Genomic DNA, 24682 nt, shown 5'->3' with positions numbered 1-24682 from the left:
GAGATAAATAGTAACTTAACTTTAAACTTTAAAATATTTTCTGTTCCTATACTTCTGACAATGCCCATTGTCAAAAGTGCTATACAAATAAAATGAATTGAATTAAATTCTTTCATAGCTATGTTAGTCTTAGCATACAGTGGGGGGACACTGCTATCACAACAATGCATGTTGACTCACATGGTGAGTAAAAGGGCCTGAACTTAATAATCTGGTATTCAAGATCAGCAGAGCAGTGGGTACCAACAATATAGGGACCGTGTACCACGTTTAGCCATCTCAGTCTCTGAGTGAGTTTGCAAATTCTGGGCTTGTCCAATTTGTTCACTTTGTAATGCTGGTCAATGTGGATTTAGCCTGCAACCTTTTGTGGAATCAAATGATGATAAAAGATGTAAAAGAGCCATCTATCATTAGGAACAAATGTATCTGAAAACTATTTGAGGAACCAGGCTATTTCCAGCTCAACAAAATTTATCAGAAATTCTGGAGACTCTCATGGGAAAGGATGAGGATCTACTGAAAATAAAGTGTTTCCCTTTTTTAAAGAAACTTACGTGTAGTTTGCATGTGGAAAGAAAAATTCAGGAGCACCTTTGACATTCAGAATAGTGTTCAGCTAAAAAAAAAAAAGGGTAAAAATGGTATTGGTAATTTTCTTTTTTTATTTATATATTTATTTATTATAGAGTGTACAGTAATTTTGCGACAGACAACAGTTGCTATCACTTACCAAGCTGTTGATGGTGGTTTGGATTAAATTATATGTTTCATTCCTTAGTTGAATGTCCCTGGAGATGTTCACATTGCTGATTTGGAATCCAAAGCTAATAATGTATGAGTTGTTGTCAGTTTCTGAAAAGTAGATAATAAACATAATTATATCTAAAATATTTGAAATATTTTAGTTGGAATTTAGACATAGATTACTAAAAAGTAGACTCACTGTCATATTTGACATCCTGAATGCTCACAGGATCACTCAATTTTTGTGTTACAAGATCTCGTGTTCTTCTGATCTTTGTATCCAAAAGAGCATTAGCAGCACTGAGAACATCAGCTTCACTAGGCACTCTGGTCAAATTCTTAAAAACTAGACGAATATATATCAGGACATTCCCCAGTCTAAAATAGGAAATCAGATAACATTAATAAAATACATGAAGAATTAGTAGAACATGAAGAACAGTTAGCCACTTATTAAGTATATTAAAAGGTGATGAAAACAGAAATATCTGGAACAAAATTACAATATGTATAATTGATTTGAGAGAACAAACTAAATAAAAATGCAAACTTGTGAAATTATTATAAAAACAATAACACAGGATTAACCAGATTTGATGAGAAAACACTGACTTAAGGCAAACATCTGAAATTATGTCTGGACACTTACAAAGGTGTGCTTTGTGCTTTAAGCTCATTCAGGAAAGCTGCCGGTGTTTTGGTGTCTCCATCTTGGAAGTGGTACGTCATGCTACCATTAACCTGGTTTCCTGAACTCCTGTTACCAGTAGAAGAGAAAATTCATGATACAGTTAAGTTTACAATAAGAATTATCACTCTATACTTTGAGAGCAGAAAGAACACTGCCGTGATCTTACGTAAAGAAAGAGCTCTGGGGTTCGAATGGTTCTGCTCCAGCTTCATTTAGAAGTGTGTTTAACTGCAGGAGGAAAGATAATTAATCAAATTTTATGTGAGATGAAAGAACATTCCATTGCACTGCTTCTTTAACCATTTATTGTTTGAGACAATTATTGTTTCAAATGTTTTAAATCAGCCAGGAGACTCATGGCACTGCTGTGGATAGAACTACTTGGAGACTATGTTGCCAGCTTTGAACCCTTCTTGCGGTGGTGGGTTTTACGCTCGGGTCGGCATCGTTGAAGATTTGATGACTTGGGCAGGAAGGAATTACTGTTGAATCTATAATGAACTTAGAAATTACACTGATTCAAAAGTTGCTCATAAGCTCCTGGTTAAAAAAACCCTATTTGACTACATACAACTTTGATGCTAGAATATATTTTGAACTGAGGAGGGTAGGAGCCTCTACCTGTACTTCTCCCACTGACCACAGGAGTCACTTTCACCTGAGTTCTGAACTGCTTTGCACACCTGAGGGAATTTACTTCTTTTATGTACTGCATATGGAGCACGTTTGATGTCGGCCATTGCAAAGTCTTGCTACTGTTTCTGTTAGACATATCTGACCCTTTACAATTCCCCCATTGCAATCCTTTTTTCAAATACTGTTTAAGATCCTGTTGCACATTTCGGTGCTGTTTTAACTTCTGTAACTAGTTTCTTGTATTTCGACCTTTGCCAGATTACCCCAGTGTGAGTCTTACTGTCTTGGATAACCCTGGGTTTAATCTGTTGACTTTCAGTTCATTTGATTTTTCAGCTATTTCAGTAAACTCTGCATTGGAAACCAACGCCATCTCGAGACATTTGTCAGAATGTCATTAAACACATGGTGATTTACACTCACAGTGTTGTTGATGATGCTCTTCAATTGGTTGTAGGTTTCATTCCTGAGGTCAGGGTTCTGTGTCATGCTGATGTTACTGATGTCAAATCTGAATTTTACAGCATAGGAGGTGTCTGAAATTTCTGTGGAACATATCAGGTGGTTTAGAAAGGCTGATAAAGAAGTCACAGCTCTGAGACAATAATTTGTGTTGCATGTAATCTTGTTATTAGAAAAACACACATACTTTCATATGTGAAGTTCAGCACTTTTACAGAGTCAGTGAGGTTTGAGAGTCGAGCACTCAGTAGAGTCTGGATTACACTGAGAACCAAACTCTCACTGGGAACAGGAGAGGAGGAATTGAAGACCATTGTGGTCTGAACCAAGGCGGAACCAGATCTGATAAAATTAAGCATATAATTATTATAAGCTTCACATTCAAATTAAAAATTTCATTCTCTACTAAATGTCAATGTTTGAAACGATCTGTTATTATTTACATATAAACCAAAAGAAATAAAAGACAGTCTGTGAGAACATACTGATTAAAGGCAAACATCAGAAATTAATATCAGCACACTTACATAGGTGTAATTTGTGCTTTAAGCTCATTCAGGAAAGCTGCTGGTGTTTTGGTGTCTCCATCTTGGAAGTGGTACGTCATGCTACCATTTACCTGGTTTCCTGAACTCCTGTTACCAGTAGAAGAGAAAATTCACGATACAGTTAAGTTTACAATAAGAATTATCACTCTATACTTTGAGAGCAGAAAGAACACTGCTGTGATCTTACGTAAAGTAAGAGCTCTGGGGTTCGAATGGTTCTGCTCCAGCTTCATTTAGAAGTGTGTTTAACTGCAGGAGGAAAGATAATTCATCAGTTTTATGTAAGATGAAAGAACATTCCATTGCACTGTTTCTTTAACCATTTATTGTTTAAGACAAATATTGGTTTATATGTTTTAAATCAGCCAGGAGACTCATGGCACTGCTGTGGATAGAACTACTTGGAGACTATGTTGCCAGCTTTGAACCCTTCTTGCGGTGGTGGGTTTTACGCTCGGGTCGGCATCGTTGAAGATTTGATGACTTGGGTAGGAAGGAATTACTGTTAAATCTACAATGAACTTAGAAATGACACTGATTCATAAGTTGCTCATATGTTCCTGGTTACACAGCCCCACTTGACTATATATAGCATTGATGCTACAATACATGTTGAACACAGGAGGATCGGAGACTCTACCTGTACTTCTCCCACTGACCACAGGAGTCACTCTCACTTGAGTTCTGAACTGCTTTGCACACCTGAGGGAATTTGCTTCTTTCATGTACTTCAGGGTTCCCCAACTTTTTTTGGACCATGGACCGGTTTGACACTGGACATTTTTTCCTGGGGGATTTGAATAGGGAGCTCATTTTAGCTAGATTCATGCCGAGTTCACACTGCACGATTTTCAAAGGGGTCGGATCGCTGCTGCTTTCACAGTGCATGACTATCTAGGGTAGCATTCAGTCTCTGCTGTGTTCACACTGCAACATGGATTTGTGACAGGAGGTTTCACACTGCATGACTTCAAAATAGGAAGAATCGCAGACAACTCTGTCCGGTCCACAAACTGCATTTCACATCCAAATGTACACAAAAAATAATAAGGAAATAAAGCAAGATCACATGAGAGATCAGAGTTCTTGCCTGCGAGACTGGAAAAGTAATCCCGCAAAAATTTCGCTATTCAAATGGTCAGTGCGGGGAACAAGCATTGTGCATTCTGCATAATTGAAGAAATGAATAATTTTGCAATATGCTGCTGCTGGTCCAGCTGGTCAAGCAAATCTTTTTGCTTTATTTCTGTTTCATGTAATCGTAAAGCTTATTTATTCTGATATAACTATATTTAAGACTGAGTTCTGAACTGCTTTGCACACCTGAGGGAATTTAGAAGAAGGATGAGCCGGACAAAGTTAGCCGATGCATGCCATTTACTTCCAACTGTGGCAGATAAAATGATCAGGATACAGCTCACAGTTCACTCCCAGGTGGAATAACTGCCCTGAACTCTTATAACACAGCACACAAGCCTTTTTTTTCCCGCCCTCCAAACTAGATGAAAATGCGCACACACATACACAAACACCGCATTGTTTCACACTACACTACCCATAATGCATTTCACTCAGGACACAACCTTTGCCAGATTACCCCACTGTGAGTCTAAATGTCTCGGATAACCCTGGGTTTAATCTGTTGACTTTCAGTTCATTTGATTTTTCAGCTATTTCAGTAAACTCTGCATTGGAAACCAACGCCATCTCGAGACATTTGTCAGAATGTCATTAAACACATGGTGATTTACACTCACAGTGTTGTTGATGATGCTCTTCAATTGGTTGTAGGTTTCATTCCTGAGGTCAGGGTTCTGTGTCATGCTGATGTTACTGATGTCAAATCTGAATTTTACAGCATAGGAGGTGTCTGAAATTTCTGTGGAACATATCAGGTGGTTTAGAAAGGCTGATAAAGAAGTCACAGCTCTGAGACAATAATTTGTGTTGCATGTAATCTTGTGATTAGAAAAACACACATACTTTCATATGTGAAGTTCAGCACTTTTACAGAGTCAGTGAGGTTTGAGAGTCGAGCACTCAGTAGAGTCTGGATTACACTGAGAACCAAACTCTCACTGGGAACAGGGGAGGAGGAATTGAAGACCATTGTGGTCTGAACCAAGGCGGAACCAGATCTGATAAGATTAAACATATAATTATTATAAGCTTCACATTCAAATTAAAAATTTTATTCTCTACTAAATGTCAATGTTTGAAAAGATCTGTTATTAATTACATATAAACCAAAAGAAATAAAAGACAGTCTGTGAGAACATACTGATTAAAGGCAAACATCAGAAATTAATATCAGCACACTTACATAGGTGTAATTTGTGCTTTAAGCTCATTCAGGAAAGCTGCTGGTGTTTTGGTGTCTCCATCTTGGAAGTGGTACGTCATGCTACCATTTACCTGGTTTCCTGAACTCCTGTTGCCAGTAGAAGAGAAAAGTCACAATATAGTTGACGTTACAATAAGAATTATCACAATATACGTTGAGAGTGGAAAGAACACTGCCGTGATCTTACGTAAAGAAAGAGCTCTGGGGTTCGAATGGTTCTGCTCCAGCTTCATTTAGAAGTGTGTTTAACTGCAGGAGGAAAGATAATTCATCAGTTTTATGTAAGATGAAAGAACATTCCATTGCACTGTTTCTTTAACCATTTATTGTTTAAGACAAATATTGGTTTATATGTTTTAAATCAGCCAGGAGACTCATGGCACTGCTGTGGATAGAACTACTTGGAGACTATGTTGCCAGCTTTGAACCCTTCTTGCGGTGGTGGGTTTTACGCTCGGGTCGGCATCGTTGAAGATTTGATGACTTGGGCAGGAAGGAATTACTGTTGAATCTATAATGAACTTAGAAATTACACTGATTCAAAAGTTGCTCATAAGCTCCTGGTTACAAAAACCCTACTTGACTACATATAGCTTTGATGCTAGAATATATTTTGAACTGAGGAGGGTAGGAGCCTCTACCTGTACTTCTCCCACTGACCACAGGAGTCACTTTCACCTGAGTTCTGAACTGCTTTGCACACCTGAGGGAATTTACTTCTTTTATGTACTGCATATGGAGCACGTTTGATGTCGGCCATTGCAAAGTCTTGCTACTGTTTCTGTTAGACATATCTGACCCTTTACAATTCCCCCATTGCAATCCTTTTTTCAAATACTGTTTAAGATCCTGTTGCACATTTCGGTGCTGTTTTAACTTCTGTAACTAGTTTCTTGTATTTCGACCTTTGCCAGATTACCCCAGTGTGAGTCTTACTGTCTTGGATAACCCTGGGTTTAATCTGTTGACTTTCAGTTCATTTGATTTTTCAGCTATTTCAGTAAACTCTGCATTGGAAACCAACGCCATCTCGAGACATTTGTCAGAATGTCGTTAAACACATGGTGATTTACACTCACAGTGTTGTTGATGATGCTCTTCAATTGGTTGTAGGTTTCATTCCTGAGGTCAGGGTTCTGTGTCATGCTGATGTTACTGATGTCAAATCTGAATTTTACAGCATAGGAGGTGTCTGAAATTTCTGTGGAACATATCAGGTGGTTTAGAAAGGCTGATAAAGAAGTCACAGCTCTGAGACAATAATTTGTGTTGCATGTAATCTTGTGATTAGAAAAACACACATACTTTCATATGTGAAGTTCAGCACTTTAACAGAGTCAGTGAGGTTTGAGAGTCGAGCACTCAGTAAAGTCTGGATTACACTGAGAACCAAACTCTCACTGGGAACAGGAGAGGAGGAATTGAAGACCATTGTGGTCTGAACCAAGGCGGAACCAGATCTGATAAAATTAAGCATATAATTATTATAAGCTTCACATTCAAATTAAAAATTTCATTCTCTACTAAATGTCAATGTTTGAAACGATCTGTTATTATTTACATATAAACCAAAAGAAATAAAAGACAGTCTGTGAGAACATACTGATTAAAGGCAAACATCAGAAATTAATATCAGCACACTTACATAGGTGTAATTTGTGCTTTAAGCTCATTCAGGAAAGCTGCTGGTGTTTTGGTGTCTCCATCTTGGAAGTGGTACGTCATGCTACCATTTACCTGGTTTCCTGAACTCCTGTTACCAGTAGAAGAGAAAATTCACGATACAGTTAAGTTTACAATAAGAATTATCACTCTATACTTTGAGAGCAGAAAGAACACTGCTGTGATCTTACGTAAAGTAAGAGCTCTGGGGTTCGAATGGTTCTGCTCCAGCTTCATTTAGAAGTGTGTTTAACTGCAGGAGGAAAGATAATTCATCAGTTTTATGTAAGATGAAAGAACATTCCATTGCACTGTTTCTTTAACCATTTATTGTTTAAGACAAATATTGGTTTATATGTTTTAAATCAGCCAGGAGACTCATGGCACTGCTGTGGATAGAACTACTTGGAGACTATGTTGCCAGCTTTGAACCCTTCTTGCGGCAGTGGGTTTTATGCTTGGGTCGCCATCTTTGAACATTTGATGTCTGCAGCAGGAAGGAATTACTGTTAAATCTACAATGAACTTAGAAATGACACTGATTCATAAGTTGCTCATATGTTCCTGGTTACACAGCCCCACTTGACTATATATAGCATTGATGCTACAATACATGTTGAACACAGGAGGATCGGAGACTCTACCTGTACTTCTCCCACTGACCACAGGAGTCACTCTCACTTGAGTTCTGAACTGCTTTGCACACCTGAGGGAATTTGCTTCTTTCATGTACTTCAGGGTTCCCCAACTTTTTTTGGACCATGGACCGGTTTGACACTGGACATTTTTTCCTGGGGGATTTGAATAGGGAGCTCATTTTAGCTAGATTCATGCCGAGTTCACACTGCACGATTTTCAAAGGGGTCGGATCGCTGCTGCTTTCACAGTGCATGACTATCTAGGGTAGCATTCAGTCTCTGCTGTGTTCACACTGCAACATGGATTTGTGACAGGAGGTTTCACACTGCATGACTTCAAAATAGGAAGAATCGCAGACAACTCTGTCCGGTCCACAAACTGCATTTCACATCCAAATGTACACAAAAAATAATAAGGAAATAAAGCAAGATCACATGAGAGATCAGAGTTCTTGCCTGCGAGACTGGAAAAGTAATCCCGCAAAAATTTCGCTATTCAAATGGTCAGTGCGGGGAACAAGCATTGTGCATTCTGCATAATTGAAGAAATGAATAATTTTGCAATATGCTGCTGCTGGTCCAGCTGGTCAAGCAAATCTTTTTGCTTTATTTCTGTTTCATGTAATCGTAAAGCTTATTTATTCTGATATAACTATATTTAAGACTGAGTTCTGAACTGCTTTGCACACCTGAGGGAATTTAGAAGAAGGATGAGCCGGACAAAGTTAGCCGATGCATGCCATTTACTTCCAACTGTGGCAGATAAAATGATCAGGATACAGCTCACAGTTCACTCCCAGGTGGAATAACTGCCCTGAACTCTTATAACACAGCACACAAGCCTTTTTTTTCCCGCCCTCCAAACTAGATGAAAATGCGCACACACATACACAAACACCGCATTGTTTCACACTACACTACCCATAATGCATTTCACTCAGGACACAACCTTTGCCAGATTACCCCACTGTGAGTCTAAATGTCTCGGATAACCCTGGGTTTAATCTGTTGACTTTTAGTCCATTTGATTTTTCAGCTATTTTAGTGAACCCTGCATCAGAATCCAATGCCATCTCAGGACATTCGTCAGAATGTCGTTAAACACATGGTGATTTACACTCACAGTGTTGTTGATGATGCTCTTCAATTGGTTGTAGGTTTCATTCCTGAGGTCAGGGTTCTGTGTCATGCTGATGTTACTGATGTCAAATCTGAATTTTACAGCATAGGAGGTGTCTGAAATTTCTGTGGAACATATCAGGTGGTTTAGAAAGGCTGATAAAGAAGTCACAGCTCTGAGACAATAATTTGTGTTGCATGTAATCTTGTGATTAGAAAAACACACATACTTTCATATGTGAAGTTCAGCACTTTTACAGAGTCAGTGAGGTTTGAGAGTCGAGCACTCAGTAGAGTCTGGATTACACTGAGAACCAAACTCTCACTGGGAACAGGGGAGGAGGAATTGAAGACCATTGTGGTCTGAACCAAGGCGGAACCAGATCTGATAAGATTAAACATATAATTATTATAAGCTTCACATTCAAATTAAAAATTTCATTCTCTACTAAATGTCAATGTTTGAAAAGATCTGTTATTAATTACATATAAACCAAAAGAAATAAAAGACAGTCTGTGAGAACATACTGATTAAAGGCAAACATCAGAAATTAATATCAGCACACTTACATAGGTGTAATTTGTGCTTTAAGCTCATTCAGGAAAGCTGCTGGTGTTTTGGTGTCTCCATCTTGGAAGTGGTACGTCATGTTACCATTAACCTGGTTTCCTGAACTCCTGTTGCCAGTAGAAGAGAAAAGTCACAATATAGTTGACGTTACAATAAGAATTATCACAATATACGTTGAGAGTGGAAAGAACACTGCCGTGATCTTACGTAAAGAAAGAGCTCTGGGGTTCGAATGGTTCTGCTCCAGCTTCATTTAGAAGTGTGTTTAACTGCAGGAGGAAAGATAATTCATCAAATTTTATGTGAGATGAAAGAACATTCCATTGCACTGCTTCTTTAACCATTTATTGTTTGAGACAATTATTGTTTCAAATGTTTTAAATCAGCCAGGAGACTCATGGCACTGCTGTGGATAGAACTACTTGGAGACTATGTTGCCAGCTTTGAACCCTTCTTGCGGTGGTGGGTTTTACGCTCGGGTCGGCATCGTTGAAGATTTGATGACTTGGGCAGGAAGGAATTACTGTTGAATCTATAATGAACTTAGAAATTACACTGATTCAAAAGTTGCTCATAAGCTCCTGGTTACAAAAACCCTACTTGACTACATATAGCTTTGATGCTAGAATATATTTTGAACTGAGGAGGGTAGGAGCCTCTACCTGTACTTCTCCCACTGACCACAGGAGTCACTTTCACCTGAGTTCTGAACTGCTTTGCACACCTGAGGGAATTTACTTCTTTTATGTACTGCATATGGAGCACGTTTGATGTCGGCCATTGCAAAGTCTTGCTACTGTTTCTGTTAGACATATCTGACCCTTTACAATTCCCCCATTGCAATCCTTTTTTCAAATACTGTTTAAGATCCTGTTGCACATTTCGGTGCTGTTTTAACTTCTGTAACTAGTTTCTTGTATTTCGACCTTTGCCAGATTACCCCAGTGTGAGTCTTACTGTCTTGGATAACCCTGGGTTTAATCTGTTGACTTTCAGTTCATTTGATTTTTCAGCTATTTCAGTAAACTCTGCATTGGAAACCAACGCCATCTCGAGACATTTGTCAGAATGTCGTTAAACACATGGTGATTTACACTCACAGTGTTGTTGATGATGCTCTTCAATTGGTTGTAGGTTTCATTCCTGAGGTCAGGGTTCTGTGTCATGCTGATGTTACTGATGTCAAATCTGAATTTTACAGCATAGGAGGTGTCTGAAATTTCTGTGGAACATATCAGGTGGTTTAGAAAGGCTGATAAAGAAGTCACAGCTCTGAGACAATAATTTGTGTTGCATGTAATCTTGTGATTAGAAAAACACACATACTTTCATATGTGAAGTTCAGCACTTTAACAGAGTCAGTGAGGTTTGAGAGTCGAGCACTCAGTAGAGTCTGGATTACACTGAGAACCAAACTCTCACTGGGAACAGGAGAGGAGGAATTGAAGACCATTGTGGTCTGAACCAAGGCGGAACCAGATCTGATAAAATTAAGCATATAATTATTATAAGCTTCACATTCAAATTAAAAATTTCATTCTCTACTAAATGTCAATGTTTGAAACGATCTGTTATTATTTACATATAAACCAAAAGAAATAAAAGACAGTCTGTGAGAACATACTGATTAAAGGCAAACATCAGAAATTAATATCAGCACACTTACATAGGTGTAATTTGTGCTTTAAGCTCATTCAGGAAAGCTGCTGGTGTTTTGGTGTCTCCATCTTGGAAGTGGTACGTCATGCTACCATTTACCTGGTTTCCTGAACTCCTGTTACCAGTAGAAGAGAAAATTCACGATACAGTTAAGTTTACAATAAGAATTATCACTCTATACTTTGAGAGCAGAAAGAACACTGCTGTGATCTTACGTAAAGTAAGAGCTCTGGGGTTCGAATGGTTCTGCTCCAGCTTCATTTAGAAGTGTGTTTAACTGCAGGAGGAAAGATAATTCATCAGTTTTATGTAAGATGAAAGAACATTCCATTGCACTGTTTCTTTAACCATTTATTGTTTAAGACAAATATTGGTTTATATGTTTTAAATCAGCCAGGAGACTCATGGCACTGCTGTGGATAGAACTACTTGGAGACTATGGCCCCAGCTTTGAACCCTTCTTGCGGCAGTGGGTTTTATGCTCGGGTCGCCATCTTTGAACATTTGATGTCTGCAGCAGGAAGGAATTACTGTTAAATCTACAATGAACTTAGAAATGACACTGATTCATAAGTTGCTCATATGTTCCTGGTTACACAGCCCCACTTGACTATATATAGCATTGATGCTACAATACATGTTGAACACAGGAGGATCGGAGACTCTACCTGTACTTCTCCCACTGACCACAGGAGTCACTCTCACTTGAGTTCTGAACTGCTTTGCACACCTGAGGGAATTTGCTTCTTTCATGTACTTCAGGGTTCCCCAACTTTTTTTGGACCATGGACCGGTTTGACACTGGACATTTTTTCCTGGGGGATTTGAATAGGGAGCTCATTTTAGCTAGATTCATGCCGAGTTCACACTGCACGATTTTCAAAGGGGTCGGATCGCTGCTGCTTTCACAGTGCATGACTATCTAGGGTAGCATTCAGTCTCTGCTGTGTTCACACTACAAGATGGATTTGTGACAGGAGGTTTCACACTGCATGACTTCAAAATAGGAAGAATCGCAGACAACTCTGTCCGGTCCACAAACTGCATTTCACATCCAAATGTACACAAAAAATAATAAGGAAATAAAGCAAGATCACATGAGAGATCAGAGTTCTTGCCTGCGAGACTGGAAAAGTAATCCCGCAAAAATTTCGCTATTCAAATGGTCAGTGCGGGGAACAAGCATTGTGCATTCTGCATAATTGAAGAAATGAATAATTTTGCAATATGCTGCTGCTGGTCCAGCTGGTCAAGCAAATCTTTTTGCTTTATTTCTGTTTCATGTAATCGTAAAGCTTATTTATAATGATATAACTATATTTAAGACTGAGTTCTGAACTGCTTTGCACACCTGAGGGAATTTAGAAGAAGGATGAGCCGGACAAAGTTAGCCGATGCATGCCATTTACTTCCAACTGTGGCAGATAAAATGATCAGGATACAGCTCACAGTTCACTCCCAGGTGGAATAACTGCCCTGAACTCTTATAACACAGCACACAAGCCTTTTTTTTCCCGCCCTCCAAACTAGATGAAAATGCGCACACACATACACAAACACCGCATTGTTTCACACTACACTACCCATAATGCATTTCACTCAGGACACAACCTTTGCCAGATTACCCCACTGTGAGTCTAAATGTCTCGGATAACCCTGGGTTTAATCTGTTGACTTTTAGTCCATTTGATTTTTCAGCTATTTTAGTGAACCCTGCATCAGAATCCAATGCCATCTCAGGACATTCGTCAGAATGTCATTAAACACATGGTGATTTACACTCACAGTGTTGTTGATGATGCTCTTCAATTGGTTGTAGGTTTCATTCCTGAGGTCAGGGTTCTGTGTCATGCTGATGTTACTGATGTCAAATGTGAATTTTACAGCATAGGAGGTGTCTGAAATTTCTGTGGAACATATCAGGTGGTTTAGAAAGGCTGATAAAGAAGTCACAGCTCTGAGACAATAATTTGTGTTGCATGTAATCTTGTGATTAGAAAAACACACATACTTTCATATGTGAAGTTCAGCACTTTTACAGAGTCAGTGAGGTTTGAGAGTCGAGCACTCAGTAGAGTCTGGATTACACTGAGAACCAAACTCTCACTGGGAACAGGGGAGGAGGAATTGAAGACCATTGTGGTCTGAACCAAGGCGGAACCAGATCTGATAAGATTAAACATATAATTATTATAAGCTTCACATTCAAATTAAAAATTTCATTCTCTACTAAATGTCAATGTTTGAAAAGATCTGTTATTAATTACATATAAACCAAAAGAAATAAAAGACAGTCTGTGAGAACATACTGATTAAAGGCAAACATCAGAAATTAATATCAGCACACTTACATTTGTGCTTTAAGCTCATTCAGGAAAGCTGCTGGTGTTTTGGTGTCTCCATCTTGGAAGTGGTACGTCATGTTACCATTAACCTGGTTTCCTGAACTCCTGTTGCCAGTAGAAGAGAAAAGTCACAATATAGTTGACTTTACAATAAGAATTATCACAATATACGTTGAGAGTGGAAAGAACACTGCCGTGATCTTACGTAAAGAAAGAGCTCTGGGGTTCGAATGGTTCTGCTCCAGCTTCATTTAGAAGTGTGTTTAACTGCAGGAGGAAAGATAATTAATCAAATTTTATGTGAGATGAAAGAACATTCCATTGCACTGTTTCTTTAACCATTTATTGTTTGAGACAATTATTGTTTCAAATGTTTTAAATCAGCCAGGAGACTCATGGCACTGCTGTGGATAGAACTACTTGGAGACTATGTTGCCAGCTTTGAACCCTTCTTGCGGTGGTGGGTTTTACGCTCGGGTCGGCATCGTTGAAGATTTGATGACTTGGGCAGGAAGGAATTACTGTTGAATCTATAATGAACTTAGAAATTACACTGATTCAAAAGTTGCTCATAAGCTCCTGGTTAAAAAAACCCTACTTGACTACATACAGCTTTGATGCTAGAATATATTTTGAACTGAGGAGGGTAGGAGCCTCTACCTGTACTTCTCCCACTGACCACAGGAGTCACTTTCACCTGAGTTCTGAACTGCTTTGCACACCTGAGGGAATTTACTTCTTTTATGTACTGCATATGGAGCACGTTTGATGTCGGCCATTGCAAAGTCTTGCTACTGTTTCTGTTAGACATATCTGACCCTTTACAATTCCCCCATTGCAATCCTTTTTTCAAATACTGTTTAAGATCCTGTTGCACATTTCGGTGCTGTTTTAACTTCTGTAACTAGTTTCTTGTATTTCGACCTTTGCCAGATTACCCCAGTGTGAGTCTTACTGTCTTGGATAACCCTGGGTTTAATCTGTTGACTTTCAGTTCATTTGATTTTTCAGCTATTTCAGTAAACTCTGCATTGGAAACCAACGCCATCTCGAGACATTTGTCAGAATGTCATTAAACACATGGTGATTTACACTCACAGTGTTGTTGATGATGCTCTTCAATTGGTTGTAGGTTTCATTCCTGAGGTCAGGGTTCTGTGTCATGCTGATGTTACTGATGTCAAATCTGAATTTTACAGCATAGGAGGTGTCTGAAATATCTGTGGAACATATCAGGTGGTTTAGAAAGGCTGATAAAGAAGTCACAGCTCTGAGACAATAATTTGTGTTGCATGTAATCTTGTGATTAGAAAAACACACATACTTTCATATGTGAAGTTCAGCACTTTAACAGAGTCAGTGAGGTTTGAGAGTCGAGCACTCAGTAGAGTCTGGATTACACTGAGAACCAAACTCTCACTGGGAACAGGAGAGGAGGAATTGAAGACCATTGTGGTCTGAACCAAGGCGGAACCAGATCTGATGAAATTAAGCATATAATTATTATAAGCTTCACATTCAAATTAAAAATTTCATTCTCTACTAAATGTCAATGTTTGAAACGATCTGTTATTATTTACATATAAACCAAAAGAAATAAAAGACAGTCTGTGAGAACATACTGATTAAAGGCAAACATCAGAAATTAATATCAGCACACTTACATAGGTGTAATTTGTGCTTTAAGCTCATTCAGGAAAGCTGCTGGTGTTTTGGTGTCTCCATCTTGGAAGTGGTACGTCATGTTACCATTAACCTGGTTTCCTGAACTCCTGTTGCCAGTAGAAGAGAAAAGTCACAATATAGTTGACGTTACAATAAGAATTATCACAATATACGTTGAGAGTGGAAAGAACACTGCCGTGATCTTACGTAAAGAAAGAGCTCTGGGGTTCGAATGGTTCTGCTCCAGCTTCATTTAGAAGTGTGTTTAACTGCAGGAGGAAAGATAATTCATCAAATTTTATGTGAGATGAAAGAACATTCCATTGCACTGCTTCTTTAACCATTTATTGTTTGAGACAATTATTGTTTCAAATGTTTTAAATCAGCCAGGAGACTCATGGCACTGCTGTGGATAGAACTACTTGGAGACTATGTTGCCAGCTTTGAACCCTTCTTGCGGTGGTGGGTTTTACGCTCGGGTCGGCATCGTTGAAGATTTGATGACTTGGGCAGGAAGGAATTACTGTTGAATCTATAATGAACTTAGAAATTACACTGATTCAAAAGTTGCTCATAAGCTCCTGGTTACAAAAACCCTACTTGACTACATATAGCTTTGATGCTAGAATATATTTTGAACTGAGGAGGGTAGGAGCCTCTACCTGTACTTCTCCCACTGACCACAGGAGTCACTTTCACCTGAGTTCTGAACTGCTTTGCACACCTGAGGGAATTTACTTCTTTTATGTACTGCATATGGAGCACGTTTGATGTCGGCCATTGCAAAGTCTTGCTACTGTTTCTGTTAGACATATCTGACCCTTTACAATTCCCCCATTGCAATCCTTTTTTCAAATACTGTTTAAGATCCTGTTGCACATTTCGGTGCTGTTTTAACTTCTGTAACTAGTTTCTTGTATTTCGACCTTTGCCAGATTACCCCAGTGTGAGTCTTACTGTCTTGGATAACCCTGGGTTTAATCTGTTGACTTTCAGTTCATTTGATTTTTCAGCTATTTCAGTAAACTCTGCATTGGAAACCAACGCCATCTCGAGACATTTGTCAGAATGTCGTTAAACACATGGTGATTTACACTCACAGTGTTGTTGATGATGCTCTTCAATTGGTTGTAGGTTTCATTCCTGAGGTCAGGGTTCTGTGTCATGCTGATGTTACTGATGTCAAATCTGAATTTTACAGCATAGGAGGTGTCTGAAATTTCTGTGGAACATATCAGGTGGTTTAGAAAGGCTGATAAAGAAGTCACAGCTCTGAGACAATAATTTGTGTTGCATGTAATCTTGTGATTACAAAAACACACATACTTTCATATGTGAAGTTCAGCACTTTTACAGAGTCAGTGAGGTTTGAGAGTCGAGCACTCAGTAGAGTCTGGATTACACTGAGAACCAAACTCTCACTGGGAACAGGGGAGGAGGAATTGAAGACCATTGTGGTCTGAACCAAGGCGGAACCAGATCTGATAAAATTAAGCATATAATTATTATAAGCTTCACATTCAAATTAAAAATTTCATTCTCTACTAAATGTCAGTGTTCGAAACGATCTGTTATTATTTACATATAAACCAAAAGAAATAAAAGACAGTCTGTGAGAACACACTGATTAAAGGCAAACATCAGAAATTAATATCAGCACACTTACATAGGTGTAATTTGTGCTTTAAGCTCATTCAGGAAAGCTGCCGGTGTTTTGGTGTCTCCATCTTGGAAGTGGTACGTCATGCTACCATTAACCTGGTTTCCTGAACTCCTGTTACCAGTAGAAGAGAAAATTCACGATACAGTTAAGTTTACAATAAGAATTATCACTCTATACTTTGAGAGCAGAAAGAACACTGCCGTGATCTTACGTAAAGAAAGAGCTCTGGGGTTCGAATGGTTCTGCTCCAGCTTCATTTAGAAGTGTGTTTAACTGCAGGAGGAAAGATAATTAATCAAATTTTATGTGAGATGAAAGAACATTCCATTGCACTGTTTCTTTAACCATTTATTGTTTAAGACAAATATTGGTTTATATGTTTTAAATCAGCCAGGAGACTCATGGCACTGCTGTGGATAGAACTACTTGGAGACTATGTTGCCAGCTTTGAACCCTTCTTGCGGTGGTGGGTTTTACGCTCGGGTCGGCATCGTTGAAGATTTGATGACTTGGGCAGGAAGGAATTACTGTTGAATCTATAATGAACTTAGAAATTACACTGATTCAAAAGTTGCTCATAAGCTCCTGGTTACAAAAACCCTACTTGACTACATACAGCTTTGATGCTAGAATATATTTTGAACTGAGGAGGGTAGGAGCCTCTACCTGTACTTCTCCCACTGACCACAGGAGTCACTTTCACCTGAGTTCTGAACTGCTTTGCACACCTGAGGGAATTTACTTCTTTTATGTACTGCATATGGAGCACGTTTGATGTCTGCCATTGCAAAGTCTTGCTACTGTTTCTGTTAGACATATCTGACCCTTTACAATTCCCCCATTGCAATCCTTTTTTTGAGTACTGTTTAAGATCCTGTTGCACATTTCGGTGCTGTTTTAACTTCTGTAACTAGTTTCTTGTATTTCGACCTTTGCCAGATTACCCCAGTGTGAGTCTTACTGTCTTGGATAACCCTGGGTTTAATCTGTTGACTTTCAGTTCATTTGATTTTTCAGCTATTTCAGTAAACTCTGCATTGGAAACCAACGCCATCTCGAGACATTTGTCAGAATGTCGTTAAACACATGGTGATTTACACTCACAGTGTTGTTGATGATGCTCTTCAATTGGTTGTAGGTTTCATTCCTGAGGTCAGGGTTCTGTGTCATGCTGATGTTACTGATGTCAAATCTGAATTTTACAGCATAGGAGGTGTCTGAAATTTCTGTGGAACATATCAGGTGGTTTAGAAAGGCTGATAAAGAAGTCACAGCTCTGAGACAATAATTTGTGTTGCATGTAATCTTGTGATTACAAAAACACACATACTTTCATATGTGAAGTTCAGCACTTTTACAGAGTCAGTGAGGTTTGAGAGTCGAGCACTCAGTAGAGTCTGGATTACACTGAGAACCAAACTCTCACTGGGAACAGGGGAGGAGGAATTGAAGACCATTGTGGTCTGAACCAAGGCGGAACCAGATCTGATAAAATTAAGCATATAATTATTATAAGCTTCACATTCAAATTAAAAATTTCATTCTCTACTAAATGTCAATGTTTGAAACGATCTGTTATTATTTACATATAAACCAAAAGAAATAAAAGACAGTCTGTGAGAACATACTGATTAAAGGCAAACATCAGAAATTAATATCAGCACACTTACATAGGTGTAATTTGTGCTTTAAGCTCATTCAGAAAAGCTGCTGGTGTTTTGGTGTCTCCATCTTGGAAGTGGTACGTCATGTTACCATTAACATGGTTTCCTGAACTCCTGTTACCAGTAGAAGAGAAATGTCACAATATAGTTGACTTTACAATAAGAATTATCACAATATACTAGTGGAAAGAACACTGCCGTGATCTTACGTGAAGAAAGAGCTCTGGGGTTCGAATGGTTCTGCTCCAGCTTCATTTAGAAGTGTGTTTAACTGCAGGAGGAAAAATAATTAATCAAATTTTATGTAAGATGAAAGAACATTCCATTGCACTGTTTCTTTAAAAATTTATTGTTTTAGACAAATATTGATTTATGTTTTAAATCAGCCAGGAGACTCATGGCACTGCTGTGGATAGAACTACTTGGAGACTATGGCCCCAGCTTTGAACCCTTCTTGCAGTGGTGGGTTTTATGCTTGGGTCGGCATCATTGAAGATTTGATGACTTGGGCAGGAAGGAATTACTGTTGAATCTATAATGAACTTAGAAATTACACTGATTCAAAAGTTGCTCATAAGCTCCTGGTTACAAAAACCCTACTTGACTACATATAGCTTTGATGCTAGAATATATTTTGAACTGAGGAGGGTAGGAGCCTCTACCTGTACTTCTCCCACTGACCACAGGAGTCACTTTCACCTGAGTTCTGAACTGCTTTGCACACCTGAGGGAATTTACTTCTTTTATGTACTGCATATGGAGCACGTTTGATGTCTGCCATTGCAAAGTCTTGCTACTGTTTCTGTTAGACATATCTGACCCTTTACAATTCCCCCATTGCAATCCTCTTTTCAAATACTGTTTAAGATCCTGTTGCACATTTCGGTGCTGTTTTAACTTCTGTAACTAGTTTCTTGTATTTCGACCTTTGCCAGATTACCCCAGTGTGAGTCTTACTGTCTTGGATAACCCTGGGTTTAATCTGTTGACTTTCAGTTCATTTGATTTTTCAGCTATTTCAGTAAACTCTGCATTGGAAACCAACGCCATCTCGAGACATTTGTCAGAATGTCATTAAACACATGGTGATTTACACTCACAGTGTTGTTGATGATGCTCTTCAATTGGTTGTAGGTTTCATTCCTGAGGTCAGGGTTCTGTGTCATGCTGATGTTACTGATGTCAAATCTGAATTTTACAGCATAGGAGGTGTCTGAAATTTCTGTGGAACATATCAGGTGGTTTAGAAAGGCTGATAAAGAAGTCACAGCTCTGAGACAATAATTTGTGTTGCATGTAATCTTGTTATTAGAAAAACACACATACTTTCATATGTGAAGTTCAGCACTTTTACAGAGTCAGTGAGGTTTGAGAGTCGAGCACTCAGTAGAGTCTGGATTACACTGAGAACCAAACTCTCACTGGGAACAGGAGAGGAGGAATTGAAGACCATTGTGGTCTGAACCAAGGCGGAACCAGATCTGATAAAATTAAGCATATAATTATTATAAGCTTCACATTCAAATTAAAAATTTCATTCTCTACTAAATGTCAATGTTTGAAACGATCTGTTATTATTTACATATAAACCAAAAGAAATAAAAGACAGTCTGTGAGAACACACTGATTAAAGGCAAACATCAGAAATTAATATCAGCACACTTACATAGGTGTAATTTGTGCTTTAAGCTCATTCAGGAAAGCTGCTGGTGTTTTGGTGTCTCCATCTTGGAAGTGGTACGTCATGTTACCATTAACCTGGTTTCCTGAACTCCTGTTGCCAGTAGAAGAGAAAAGTCACAATATAGTTGACGTTACAATAAGAATTATCACAATATACGTTGAGAGTGGAAAGAACACTGCCGTGATCTTACGTAAAGAAAGAGCTCTGGGGTTCGAATGGTTCTGCTCCAGCTTCATTTAGAAGTGTGTTTAACTGCAGGAGGAAAGATAATTAATCAAATTTTATGTGAGATGAAAGAACATTCCATTGCACTGTTTCTTTAACCATTTATTGTTTAAGACAAATATTGGTTTATATGTTTTAAATCAGCCAGGAGACTCATGGCACTGCTGTGGATAGAACTACTTGGAGACTATGTTGCCAGCTTTGAACCCTTCTTGCGGCAGTGGGTTTTATGCTTGGGTCGCCATCTTTGAACATTTGATGTCTGCAGCAGGAAGGAATTACTGTTAAATCTACAATGAACTTAGAAATGACACTGATTCATAAGTTGCTCATATGTTCCTGGTTACACAGCCCCACTTGACTATATATAGCATTGATGCTACAATACATGTTGAACACAGGAGGATCGGAGACTCTACCTGTACTTCTCCCACTGACCACAGGAGTCACTCTCACTTGAGTTCTGAACTGCTTTGCACACCTGAGGGAATTTGCTTCTTTCATGTACTTCAGGGTTCCCCAACTTTTTTTGGACCATGGACCGGTTTGACACTGGACATTTTTTCCTGGGGGATTTGAATAGGGAGCTCATTTTAGCTAGATTCATGCCGAGTTCACACTGCACGATTTTCAAAGGGGTCGGATCGCTGCTGCTTTCACAGTGCATGACTATCTAGGGTAGCATTCAGTCTCTGCTGTGTTCACACTGCAACATGGATTTGTGACAGGAGGTTTCACACTGCATGACTTCAAAATAGGAAGAATCGCAGACAACTCTGTCCGGTCCACAAACTGCATTTCACATCCAAATGTACACAAAAAATAATAAGGAAATAAAGCAAGATCACATGAGAGATCAGAGTTCTTGCCTGCGAGACTGGAAAAGTAATCCCGCAAAAATTTCGCTATTCAAATGGTCAGTGCGGGGAACAAGCATTGTGCATTCTGCATAATTGAAGAAATGAATAATTTTGCAATATGCTGCTGCTGGTCCAGCTGGTCAAGCAAATCTTTTTGCTTTATTTCTGTTTCATGTAATCGTAAAGCTTATTTATTCTGATATAACTATATTTAAGACTGAGTTCTGAACTGCTTTGCACACCTGAGGGAATTTAGAAGAAGGATGAGCCGGACAAAGTTAGCCGATGCATGCCATTTACTTCCAACTGTGGCAGATAAAATGATCAGGATACAGCTCACAGTTCACTCCCAGGTGGAATAACTGCCCTGAACTCTTATAACACAGCACACAAGCCTTTTTTTTCCCGCCCTCCAAACTAGATGAAAATGCGCACACACATACACACACACACCGCATTGTTTCACACTACACTACCCATAATGCATTTCACTCAGGACACAACCTTTGCCAGATTACCCCACTGTGAGTCTAAATGTCTCGGATAACCCTGGGTTTAATCTGTTGACTTTTAGTCCATTTGATTTTTCAGCTATTTTAGTGAACCCTGCATCAGAATCCAATGCCATCTCAGGACATTCGTCAGAATGTCATTAAACACATGGTGATTTACACTCACAGTGTTGTTGATGATGCTCTTCAATTGGTTGTAGGTTTCATTCCTGAGGTCAGGGTTCTGTGTCATGCTGATGTTACTGATGTCAAATGTGAATTTTACAGCATAGGAGGTGTCTGAAATTTCTGTGGAACATATCAGGTGGTTTAGAAAGGCTGATAAAGAAGTCACAGCTCTGAGACAATAATTTGTGTTGCATGTAATCTTGTGATTAGAAAAACACACATACTTTCATATGTGAAGTTCAGCACTTTTACAGAGTCAGTGAGGTTTGAGAGTCGAGCACTCAGTAGAGTCTGGATTACACTGAGAACCAAACTCTCACTGGGAACAGGGGAGGAGGAATTGAAGACCATTGTGGTCTGAACCAAGGCGGAACCAGATCTGATAAGATTAAACATATAATTATTATAAGCTTCACATTCAAATTAAAAATTTCATTCTCTACTAAATGTCAATGTTTGAAAAGATCTGTTATTAATTACATATAAACCAAAAGAAATAAAAGACAGTCTGTGAGAACACACTGATTAAAGGCAAACATCAGAAATTAATATCAGCACACTTACATAGGTGTAATTTGTGCTTTAAGCTCATTCAGGAAAGCTGCTGGTGTTTTGGTGTCTCCATCTTGGAAGTGGTACGTCATGTTACCATTAACCTGGTTTCCTGAACTCCTGTTACCAGTAGAAGAGAAAATTCACAATATAGTTGACTTTACAATAAGAATTATCACAATATACGTTGAGAGTGGAAAGAACACTGCCGTGATCTTACGTAAAGAAAGAGCTCTGGGGTTCGAATGGTTCTGCTCCAGCTTCATTTAGAAGTGTGTTTAACTGCAGGAGGAAAGATAATTCATCAAATTTTATGTGAGATGAAAGAACATTCCATTGCACTGCTTCTTTAACCATTTATTGTTTGAGACAATTATTGTTTCAAATGTTTTAAATCAGCCAGGAGACTCATGGCACTGCTGTGGATAGAACTACTTGGAGACTATGTTGCCAGCTTTGAACCCTTCTTGCGGTGGTGGGTTTTACGCTCGGGTCGGCATCGTTGAAGATTTGATGACTTGGGCAGGAAGGAATTACTGTTGAATCTATAATGAACTTAGAAATTACACTGATTCAAAAGTTGCTCATAAGCTCCTGGTTACAAAAACCCTACTTGACTACATATAGCTTTGATGCTAGAATATATTTTGAACTGAGGAGGGTAGGAGCCTCTACCTGTACTTCTCCCACTGACCACAGGAGTCACTTTCACCTGAGTTCTGAACTGCTTTGCACACCTGAGGGAATTTACTTCTTTTATGTACTGCATATGGAGCACGTTTGATGTCGGCCATTGCAAAGTCTTGCTACTGTTTCTGTTAGACATATCTGACCCTTTACAATTCCCCCATTGCAATCCTTTTTTCAAATACTGTTTAAGATCCTGTTGCACATTTCGGTGCTGTTTTAACTTCTGTAACTAGTTTCTTGTATTTCGACCTTTGCCAGATTACCCCAGTGTGAGTCTTACTGTCTTGGATAACCCTGGGTTTAATCTGTTGACTTTCAGTTCATTTGATTTTTCAGCTATTTCAGTAAACTCTGCATTGGAAACCAACGCCATCTCGAGACATTTGTCAGAATGTCGTTAAACACATGGTGATTTACACTCACAGTGTTGTTGATGATGCTCTTCAATTGGTTGTAGGTTTCATTCCTGAGGTCAGGGTTCTGTGTCATGCTGATGTTACTGATGTCAAATCTGAATTTTACAGCATAGGAGGTGTCTGAAATTTCTGTGGAACATATCAGGTGGTTTAGAAAGGCTGATAAAGAAGTCACAGCTCTGAGACAATAATTTGTGTTGCATGTAATCTTGTGATTACAAAAACACACATACTTTCATATGTGAAGTTCAGCACTTTTACAGAGTCAGTGAGGTTTGAGAGTCGAGCACTCAGTAGAGTCTGGATTACACTGAGAACCAAACTCTCACTGGGAACAGGGGAGGAGGAATTGAAGACCATTGTGGTCTGAACCAAGGCGGAACCAGATCTGATAAAATTAAGCATATAATTATTATAAGCTTCACATTCAAATTAAAAATTTCATTCTCTACTAAATGTCAGTGTTCGAAACGATCTGTTATTATTTACATATAAACCAAAAGAAATAAAAGACAGTCTGTGAGAACACACTGATTAAAGGCAAACATCAGAAATTAATATCAGCACACTTACATAGGTGTAATTTGTGCTTTAAGCTCATTCAGGAAAGCTGCTGGTGTTTTGGTGTCTCCATCTTGGAAGTGGTACGTCATGCTACCATTTACCTGGTTTCCTGAACTCCTGTTACCAGTAGAAGAGAAAATTCACGATACAGTTAAGTTTACAATAAGAATTATCACTCTATACTTTGAGAGCAGAAAGAACACTGCCGTGATCTTACGTAAAGAAAGAGCTCTGGGGTTCGAATGGTTCTGCTCCAGCTTCATTTAGAAGTGTGTTTAACTGCAGGAGGAAAGATAATTCATCAGTTTTATGTAAGATGAAAGAACATTCCATTGCACTGTTTCTTTAACCATTTATTGTTTAAGACAAATATTGGTTTATATGTTTTAAATCAGCCAGGAGACTCATGGCACTGCTGTGGATAGAACTACTTGGAGACTATGTTGCCAGCTTTGAACCCTTCTTGCGGTGGTGGGTTTTACGCTCGGGTCGGCATCATTGAAGATTTGATGACTTGGGCAGGAAGGAATTACTGTTGAATCTATAATGAACTTAGAAATTACACTGATTCAAAAGTTGCTCATAAGCTCCTGGTTA

The 24682-nt window shown here is 38.8% G+C and overlaps 1 protein-coding gene across 1 annotated transcript in view; it reads right to left on the bottom strand.

The window, feature by feature from the left end:
* LOC131346816 (mucin-16-like) overlaps window positions 1–24682 on the bottom strand; it is a 47800-nt gene that overhangs the window by 4615 nt on the left and 18503 nt on the right. The window contains exons 18-70 of the mRNA XM_058380502.1: window positions 24303–24364; window positions 24095–24202; window positions 23755–23909; window positions 23529–23650; window positions 22636–22697; window positions 22428–22535; window positions 22088–22242; window positions 21862–21983; window positions 20289–20350; window positions 20081–20188; window positions 19741–19895; window positions 19515–19636; window positions 18624–18685; window positions 18421–18528; window positions 18081–18235; window positions 17855–17976; window positions 16962–17023; window positions 16754–16861; window positions 16414–16568; window positions 16188–16309; window positions 15295–15356; window positions 15087–15194; window positions 14747–14901; window positions 14521–14642; window positions 13628–13689; window positions 13429–13527; window positions 13089–13243; window positions 12863–12984; window positions 11293–11354; window positions 11085–11192; window positions 10745–10899; window positions 10519–10640; window positions 9626–9687; window positions 9418–9525; window positions 9078–9232; window positions 8852–8973; window positions 7282–7343; window positions 7074–7181; window positions 6734–6888; window positions 6508–6629; window positions 5616–5677; window positions 5408–5515; window positions 5068–5222; window positions 4842–4963; window positions 3272–3333; window positions 3064–3171; window positions 2724–2878; window positions 2498–2619; window positions 1605–1666; window positions 1397–1504; window positions 947–1125; window positions 734–855; window positions 558–619 (exon numbers count right to left, since the gene is read on the bottom strand). Coding sequence (XP_058236485.1) covers window positions 558–619; window positions 734–855; window positions 947–1125; window positions 1397–1504; window positions 1605–1666; window positions 2498–2619; window positions 2724–2878; window positions 3064–3171; window positions 3272–3333; window positions 4842–4963; window positions 5068–5222; window positions 5408–5515; window positions 5616–5677; window positions 6508–6629; window positions 6734–6888; window positions 7074–7181; window positions 7282–7343; window positions 8852–8973; window positions 9078–9232; window positions 9418–9525; window positions 9626–9687; window positions 10519–10640; window positions 10745–10899; window positions 11085–11192; window positions 11293–11354; window positions 12863–12984; window positions 13089–13243; window positions 13429–13527; window positions 13628–13689; window positions 14521–14642; window positions 14747–14901; window positions 15087–15194; window positions 15295–15356; window positions 16188–16309; window positions 16414–16568; window positions 16754–16861; window positions 16962–17023; window positions 17855–17976; window positions 18081–18235; window positions 18421–18528; window positions 18624–18685; window positions 19515–19636; window positions 19741–19895; window positions 20081–20188; window positions 20289–20350; window positions 21862–21983; window positions 22088–22242; window positions 22428–22535; window positions 22636–22697; window positions 23529–23650; window positions 23755–23909; window positions 24095–24202; window positions 24303–24364 — 5888 coding nt within the window. The remainder of the gene's footprint in view (window positions 1–557; window positions 620–733; window positions 856–946; window positions 1126–1396; window positions 1505–1604; window positions 1667–2497; window positions 2620–2723; window positions 2879–3063; window positions 3172–3271; window positions 3334–4841; window positions 4964–5067; window positions 5223–5407; window positions 5516–5615; window positions 5678–6507; window positions 6630–6733; window positions 6889–7073; window positions 7182–7281; window positions 7344–8851; window positions 8974–9077; window positions 9233–9417; window positions 9526–9625; window positions 9688–10518; window positions 10641–10744; window positions 10900–11084; window positions 11193–11292; window positions 11355–12862; window positions 12985–13088; window positions 13244–13428; window positions 13528–13627; window positions 13690–14520; window positions 14643–14746; window positions 14902–15086; window positions 15195–15294; window positions 15357–16187; window positions 16310–16413; window positions 16569–16753; window positions 16862–16961; window positions 17024–17854; window positions 17977–18080; window positions 18236–18420; window positions 18529–18623; window positions 18686–19514; window positions 19637–19740; window positions 19896–20080; window positions 20189–20288; window positions 20351–21861; window positions 21984–22087; window positions 22243–22427; window positions 22536–22635; window positions 22698–23528; window positions 23651–23754; window positions 23910–24094; window positions 24203–24302; window positions 24365–24682) is intronic.

The sequence above is a fragment of the Hemibagrus wyckioides genome, linkage group LG03, assembly GCF_019097595.1.
Source record: "Hemibagrus wyckioides isolate EC202008001 linkage group LG03, SWU_Hwy_1.0, whole genome shotgun sequence".
Classification (NCBI taxonomy): domain Eukaryota; kingdom Metazoa; phylum Chordata; class Actinopteri; order Siluriformes; family Bagridae; genus Hemibagrus; species Hemibagrus wyckioides.
This window is presented reverse-complemented; position numbering and strand designations above follow the sequence as displayed.